Source organism: Photinus pyralis, unplaced genomic scaffold, assembly GCF_008802855.1.
Source record: "Photinus pyralis isolate 1611_PpyrPB1 unplaced genomic scaffold, Ppyr1.3 Ppyr1.4_LG10, whole genome shotgun sequence".
NCBI lineage: Eukaryota > Metazoa > Arthropoda > Insecta > Coleoptera > Lampyridae > Photinus > Photinus pyralis.
The window spans coordinates 9,811,493-9,820,141 of NW_022170250.1; the positions used below are offsets into that span (position 1 = coordinate 9,811,493).

The following is an 8,649-nucleotide window of genomic DNA, read 5'->3' on the forward strand; positions in this document are numbered from 1 at the left end:
TTTGAAGGAAAGCAAAGTTGTTACACAATACACATTGCGTGGTAGAATTGAAAATCCCCATTTATTTACCCCTTTAAAAGCGTCGATTTGGAAATAACTGACGCGTGAAACTAAAAATGCAATTTTATTCGTCCATTCAAAGCGCGAGTAACAATAACTACCTATGATTCACAAATAAAACCCCTTTCGACCGGGGGATTGTCCAATCAATACCGACGTGACACCGCTACTACGATTTCTAATTATAACAAATGCATTTTCGAGGCTTGCCGGTGCCATATCGATCCTGTACCGCAACGTTGTCCCGGTGTCTCCATTTTATAGTAAAAATTGATGTAACGAGAGATAGGGGGATGCTACCCCCAAAACCGTTTTCAACGCTTACAAGCTGCTATAGTGTAAATCAATATTGAAATCTACGGTTTGGGAGACGAAAAAATTGTGTAGCGGGGTTCCATTCGGTTTTAACAAACGCCGAGAGCGAGACTCATTAAAAACTGTATTTGCAACGAACGAATTATGGACACTGGCTCATTATGTTCGTTTGTATTGCGGAAACGGAGATTTTTTTCAATTTATAGGGTCGTGAACCTGTTCGCTAAAACAGTATTTCCCTATGTCTACTTTTGAATGACAAAACCTCCTCTGAAAGGCGCCTAATTTTATGCCACCAAAATAAATTAAAACAAATAAAGTCCTGGCTCTCATATTAACTAATTTGAGTATTGTTGCTTTGGCAGAAAGGTATGAATGAATTCTTAAACTTTTGCTGAAACAGTGAAATTTTAAGAGGAGCACAAAATTAATCAATAAACGTGTGGAATGTACTAATGCAAAATCAAATTAGGCGCCCTTCAGAAAAAGTGTTGTCTTTTAATAGTAGACTTAGGGGAGAACAATACAAGTAAATCCCTATGTCTACTTCTTAATAAATATCACTGTATGTATATAAAACTCTTCAGTTACTGTCAAGCAAAGCACAGCTAAAACTACTGGGAGCGCAGAAAACTGAAATTTGACATTTAGTTCCTTGGGGATTGTAGGAGAGCACTAAGAGATTTCCTACGGGAGCGGTAACGGGATTTTACGTTTTGAAGTCGAAACTGTGCAAGATAGAGACTTGTCAGTTACAAGGCAAGTTTCTTTGAAAACGCTAAGGTGTACTCACAAAGCATTTCCCGAAATTCCCACGGGAACGGGGAAAGACAAGATCATGAAAATCAGGGGAAGATCTTTTCCCATCACCGTGAGAATATTCTGTAACAGGAGAATATATGTGCGAGAAGGTGTTCCTGCTCCTGATACGCAGAGAATCAGTTAACAACCTGTCGAAAAATTTTTCTGTGTACCAGGAGAGCATGATCGACGAGGTCTTCTTTAGTAACCATTATTAAACTATGTACCAGAAGAATATAGTGCGCGAAGAGGTGTTTTTCGCACGAAGTACCGGGTAACAAATTGTCTATTAGGGGAATATGCTGGACGAGCATCCTTTTTTTAAAACCATGTTTCTACTTCTGATCGGAGTATCAGTTAAGAACGTAGTGTCAATTTTTTCTGGCTACCAGGAGAACATGATAGACGAGCAATATTTCAACACCTTTCATTAGATTAAACTGTTATATCAGGAGAGTACAATGTGTAAATGTTTTTTTTTCTATGAGAAACACCCTACATTGGGTTAAGTTTTATAAATCATGTGCCAGGAGAGTATGCAAGGAGGTGATTTTGCGCCTGGTACGCGGAGTATGATTATTAGCAAACTCGAGTAAAATGTCTGTGAAGAGAACTTTAGATAAAAAGGTTTTCTTTTGTAATCACCCTACCGTATATTAGTTTATTTTCAAACCTTGTAGTTGTAGGAGAAAGTAATGTGCGAGGAGGTGTGTCTGATCTTAATACACCAGTGTATGTTAGTATATGCTTGTAAAAGACCTCCTTGTCTACCAGGAGAGCATGATAATGAGAAATATTTCCATTTAGCTTGTATCAGGAATACATAATGCGAGTGGAGGTATTTTTGCTCCTAGTATATGTTAGGGCACGCGAATAAAATTTTTCTGGTTATCAGGATAGTATGATAGATAAGGAGTTTATTCTCTATTACTATGAGAAATGTTTCAGCACCCTTTCTTAGCTCCATTCTTACATATCCTGTATCAGGAGAACATAATTCAAGAGTAACTGGTTCTGATCCTAATACACTGGGCATAACTCATCAAACGCTTATAAAATTTCATTGGCTAGCAGTACATGACGGCCGAGCATGCTTTTTTCCATTACCATGAAATTTCTTCCAAACCTCTTCAAAATCTCTTCCAAATCTCTCCAAATCTCTTCAAAATTCAAAAGATTCTGTGGCTATCAGGAGAGCCAGGCGATATTGTATCAGGTGAATATGTCATCGAGGAGCGGTTTTGGCTTCTGATGCATGGTCTGTCAGTTAGCAAGCTATTAGAAAATTTCTCTGTGCACCAGGAGAACATGCCGGGCAGCTTCCCTCGACTGTCCGTATCAGGAGACTGTAATGCGTGAGGAGGTGTTTATGAACCTAATACACGGAGTATCAGTTAGCAAATAATTGTATTCTCTAGCTACTAGGAGAACATGAATGACGATGAGGTCTCTTTCCGTTACCATACGAAGCATTCTAGCTCCCCCACAGTATCAGGAGAAAATACTGTGCAAGGAGGTGATTTTGCTCCTCATACAAGCAGTATATATCTAATAAGATGCCTTTGGCTATGAAGAGAACATGATGGATGAGGAGGTTTTTTTGTCCCTATCGTGTATTAATTTTTACAAACCCTGTATGAGGAGAATGCGGTGCGCGAGGAGGTGTATCTGATTAGGAAACGTTTTCAAAGACTTCCTCGTCTACCAGGAGCGCATGATAGAGAAGGAGGTCTTTGTCCATTACTAGGAGAAATATTTCAACCCTCTAATTTAGTTAAAATCTTGTATCACGAGTATACAATGGGCGAGAAGGTTTTCCTACACCGAGTAAATGTTAGCCAACGCTTATAAAATTCTTCTGGGTATCAGGAGAACACGATAGAGTCCATCGCCATGTGAAACATTCTAATTCTTTTGTCTATCAGTATAGCATGATAGATAAGAAGCTCTCTTTCCATTACCATGAGAAATATTTCAGCATCCTACCTTAGCTTCATTGCTACAAATCTCGTATCAGGAGAACATCATTCACGAGGAGCTGTTTCTGATCCAAATAAACGCTTGAAAAATTGCATTGCCTACCAGAAGAACATGATGGCCCAGGATGCTTTATACAATTACCATGAGAAATGGCTTAGATCTTTAGGAGAATATACAGTGTGAGGACGTGGAGTATCAACAAAAAAGCTCTGAGAAACTTTATTTTGCACCAGGAGAACGTGATTGACGAAGAGGTCTTCCGTCCCCATGAGAAGAAACTTCAGCACTTCACCTTAGCTTGAATATTAGTAGTATCAGTACCAGGATAGTATGATCGACGAGAGGGGAGGGGAGGGAGAGCATTACCATGAATGGCACTTCGATTCCCCCCTTTGGAATAAACTCTATATCGGGAGAACTTCTTGTCAGGAGAGTATAATGTGCGAACAGGTGTTTCTGATCCTGGAACAGAGAGTATCAATTACGAAACTTTTGTAAAATTTCTCTAGTTAACAGGAGAACATAATATTTTAACACGATATTTTCCTTTAAGCTTTTACGTATCACAGGATGTCACGTGCGAGAAGGTGTTTACTCCATTAATAAACTGGACTTTTAAAATGTCTCTGGTTACCAGGAGAACATAAGTTAGGAAACGCATGTAAAATTCTTCTGGCTGCTAGGAAAGCATAGTGGAGAAGGATGTCTTTTTCCGCCACCTCGAGAAACATTTTAACACGCTACTTTGCATACCTACCAGGAGAACATCAAGATCAAGGAAATCTTTTATCACCAAGAGAAATACTTCAACGCATGTATCATGAAAATACAATGTGCGAGGAGGTTCCCTGCTACCAAAACAACGCCTTTAAAGTTTCTTTAGCTATAAGGAGAACATGATGGTTGAGAAAGTCACCATCAGAAACACGTCGCTTTGGTCTAAACTTATGGAAACTTATCGGAAGAATGTAATGCGCGAAGGGGCGCTGTGCTCTTAATACACGCCCTTCTAAAAGGATAAGAAGGTAGGAGAATACGTTAAACGAGGAGGTCTTTTTATATCACCACGTGAAATAGTGTCTCAGGAGGACAGAGTGTGGGAAAATGTGCTTCTCCTAAAACACTGAATATCAGTGCCTCTCTGAATATTAGGAGAACATGATAGACGAGGAATTTTGTTTAATGGGATTTATAATGATGATGATTAATTTTTTTTGGTCTTTTAATTTCTATAGGACATTGTTTCTTAATAGGTTTCGGAAGCCACTCGAGTCCAGATCTCTGGGATTTATGTCACATTTTGTCTACTTAATTAGTAGGTTACAATTGCTAGCTCAAGAATTAGGTCACACTCCTCAGGAGGTCGGCAAGATAGTTGGCCCCACCTCTTTCTTCTGTGCTTTCATGAATTTAACGGACTTGGTTATTACACGTGGCATCAAAAAGGGATAGTGCTTGGTAAAAATAATAGTGGGAATTAGTTTTAGGGGAGATCTATTCGGGTTTTTACTAACGATGTAGTCTGAAAATCAAGTGGTTAATTAATTCGCGTCTTGATCGCAGGAGAGCCAATAGTATCGCGCGATTCCTGGTGGAATACGGAAAAGATTCGCGCTTGGAAAGTCGTTGGTACTAGTGCGGGACCCTTAAAAAAATTTAATTCGATTTTTGGAACGTAAAATATAACAACGCGAGTTCCGGTTAGCCATAGTGCGGATTATCGCGAAAATGAAAAGGACGTAATAGACAATTAGAGTTGAGTAGGGAGATAAAGCAACTGCTGCCTTTGGTCAAGGACAATTTAACTAGGCGCGCTAATATATTTTGCTAAGAACCATTGTTAAAACTGCTGTGTAAACGTTTCATTCCGTGACCCCGAAGAAGAGATTGAATTCTGGTTGTTCAAAGTCCTAAAATGATCCAGGATTATTGTATTATGATATTATTGGTCTTCCTCCTCCGTCTAGGGTTATACTAATATATGATCTTCTTTCGTAGGAGGTGCTACTGCCGTTGTACTCGTTAGGCGTATTGATTGTTATGAAAATTCTAATACCGAACCCCAACTTTCCCGTAATGGACACACCGAGAGGGGAGGCGAAGCTGTACGACCTGTTTAGCAATTTAACGAAGCACACAATTGCCGTTGTTCCTAACAGTACGCAAATTAGGGTAAGTGCCGGACGAGCTTGCTGGAGGAATGACCTCTATTCTAGGATTTTATTAACAACAACGTAAACGAGGTTTGGCAAATGCTGAACTTGGACTCGGAACTCTCGTGGTCGTACTATGCGACGAGGGAGGAGCTGCTGACCGCGTACTGGTTGGAACCCAAGGCTATTCCCATCGCGGTAATCTTCAACACGACAAATCCGTTGAGCGACGCCTTTAAGTAGAGTTGGCCCGGCTCTCGACCATGGCCACTAATTCAATCGCTTACAGATACGAGATTCGTACTAATCCGTCGCACTCGGAGACGCCGTCCACCACGATGCTCTACGGCTCGCCCGCATTGTGCAGGCAGTCGCACGGGCACTGGTCCGCCGTACTTTCGAAGGAGAACCGAGGCACGTGCCCAGTGAACGAGTACTACTTCTCGGGTTTCGTAGGCCTACAGGCGCTCCTCGACTTCACGAAGATAAGGGTGAGCCCCGAGCTCTTTGCGCGCCCCCCGAGTCACCCATCCGCTTTCAGAGTCGCACCGGACGAAACGACACAGTAGTCCCCCACCTCCTCCTCCAGATGTTCCCGAAGGAGGCCTTCACCGGCAACTGGATGGTGGCGTTTCGCGTAGTCATACCACTTTACATGGTAATGGCGCTCTCTCAGTTCGTCGCCTACCTCCTCATTCTAATCGTCGGCGAGAAGGAGAACAAGATCAAGGAGGGGATGAAGATCATGGGCCTCAAAGACTCGGTCTTTTGGTTGTCCTGGTTCGTCATCTACGGCATCTTCGTCCTTTTCCTGTCGGCGGTATGCTGCATACTCCTCTACGCGTTGAAGGTATTCCAAAACACGAACTTGCTCCTCATCTTCCTCCTCGTCCTGCTCTACTCGCTCTCGATAATAATGTTCGGCTTCATGATCACGCCGTTCTTCGACAAATCGCGCGTAAGTAGCACGACGGCCGTCGGGCGTAAGTAAGTCCTAACGTTTTAGACCGCCGGTATTTTGGGGAACTTTATGGTAAACATTTTAAGCCTATTTTACTTCATTCAAGTTTTTGTTGATCATTCCAGTTCGTTAGTTTTCTGGATTGTTTCGGTTATAAGCTCGACCGGTTTCGCTTTGGCGATGGATAAGGTAGGTGACGCGTCGGTGTCCACCCTTGTTTAGTTCCATTACAGGCCTTGGTAATGGACCTTTCCGGCGAAGGCGTCAACATTCACAATTTGTGGTCGGGGCCGGGTATGCCCTTCGGCGGCAGTCTGATAATGATGGCCTTTGATATTGTCTTGTACGGGTTTTTGGCTTTTTACCTCGACAGCGTGATACCGAGTAAGTTCCAGGTGATTTCCGGCTTCAGAGTCAACGTAGGTACTCGTTTCAGGTGAGCACGGAACGAAGAGGTCGCCGTTCTTCTGCTTCAAGCTATCCTATTGGTGCAGAAAGAGGGTGATCAGGGTAAGCTTGTACGGGCGAAAGCGTCTAATTGTTAAAAAAGGCAATTACAGGTTCCGTTAGCCAATGGGACTTCGGCTGGATCGCTGCTTAATGGCGACGACGCAAATTGTGACATTGAGCAAGTGTCGAGGGAGATGAAAGGTCGTGAGGCGATCAAAATTGTCGATCTATTCAAATCGTTCCAGGTAAGTCTTGTATTTGTATACGAGTTTTTTTTTGAGAATCATCTTTTTAAGGGCTTTAAACATTCCCTGGAACATTCCTGCCATTGTTCCCAAAATATTCCAAAAAAACATTTAATATTTCTCAAAGTGCCTAAAGGTCACAACATCATTTTCTAAGGTTCTTCTGTGAGTCTCCTGAAATTCTCAAGTATTCCTCATGGAAATTCTCAAAAAATCCTCCATATTACAAATGTTTCGAGGAATCTCGTGAAGGTTCTTGGGTATATCCACCCTTGATGTCTCAAAATATGTCTTAAGGGATGAAATACGCCCTTGAGGTTTCAAAATATTCACGATACACTTACACAAAAAAGGTTCAAACTTTTATGGCTTTTGTAGCATGTCTAAAGGGGTGAAATCCACCCTTTGTCTCAAAATATGTCTTACGGGATGGAATCCGCCCTTGGGGTCTCAAAATATTCACGATACACTCACACGAGAAAATTTCAAATTCTTATGGCCTTTGTAACATGTCTTAAGGGGTGAAATCCGCCCTTGAGTTCTAAAAAATTCATGAAATCCTTGCTCAAAAAAGTTTCACATTTTGTTGCCTTTTAAAAAAGCCTAAAGGGGTGAGATCCGCCCTTGAGACCTAAAAAAATTCATGAAACTCTCGCTCAGAAAAGTTTCAAATTTTTTTGCCTATTAAAAAAGACTAAAGGAGTGAAATATCCGCCCTTGAGGCTTAAAAAATTCATGATACACTTGCACAAAGAGTTTCACATACTAATAGGTTTTGTAACATGTCTAAAAGGGGGAAATCCGCCCTTGAGATCTCAAAATATTCACGATACACTCACACGAAAAAGTTTCAAATTCTAATGACCCCTGCGGCATGTCGTATGGAGTGAAATCCACCCTTGAGGTTTTAAAATATACCTTAAGGGATGGAATCCGCCCTTGGGGTTTCAAAATATGCCCTTCACAAGAAGGTTTCGAATTCTAATGCCCTTTAAAAATACGTAAAAGGGTGAAATCCGTCCTTGAAATCTGAAAATGTTCATAAAACAATTGCACAAAGAGTTTCAAACTCTAATGGCTTTTATAACACGTCTAAAGGGGTGAAATCCACCCTTGAGCACTAAAACCATTCACAAAACACTTGCGCAAAGAGTTTCAAATTCAAATGGGTTTTGTAACATGTCTAAAGGGGCGAAATCTGCCCTTGATGTCAAGAAAATTTCATGAAACTCTTGCACAAAACGGTTTCGAATTCTAATGGCTCTTATAACATGTTTAAAGGGGTGAAATCCACTCTTGAGGTATCAAAATATGTCTTAAGGGATGGAATCCCCCCATGGGGTCTCAAAATATGCACGATACACTTACACAAAAAAGTTTCAAATTCTTATGGCTTTTGGAACACGTCCTAAGGGGTGAAATCCGCCATTGAGTTCTGAAAAAAATTCATGAAACCTTTGCCCAAAAAAGTTTCAAATGTTGTTGCCTTTAAAAAAGCCTAAAGGGGTGAAATATCCGCCCTTGAGGCCTAAAAAATTTATGATACACTTGCACAAAGAGTTTCACATACTAATGGGTTTTGTAACATGTTTAAAGGGGTGAAATCCGCCCTTGAGGTCTCAAAATATTCACGATACACTCACACCAAAAAGTTTCAAATTCTAATGACTTTTGTAACATGTTT

General features: G+C 41.1%; 1 protein-coding gene across 1 annotated transcript; it reads left to right on the forward strand.

Moving 5' to 3' along the window:
- Positions 1-2,976: 2,976 nt before the first annotated feature.
- LOC116161565 (ATP-binding cassette sub-family A member 5-like) lies at positions 2,977-8,429 on the forward strand. The gene is made up of 10 exons (XM_031474954.1): positions 2,977-3,003; positions 5,155-5,328; positions 5,373-5,548; positions 5,599-5,800; positions 5,851-6,267; positions 6,316-6,459; positions 6,504-6,654; positions 6,707-6,780; positions 6,831-6,965; positions 7,017-8,429. The coding sequence occupies exons 1-10, from the start codon at positions 2,977-2,979 to the stop codon at positions 7,119-7,121; spliced, it is 1,605 nt and encodes a 534-aa protein (XP_031330814.1). The 3' UTR covers positions 7,122-8,429.
- Positions 8,430-8,649: the final 220 nt, after the last annotated feature.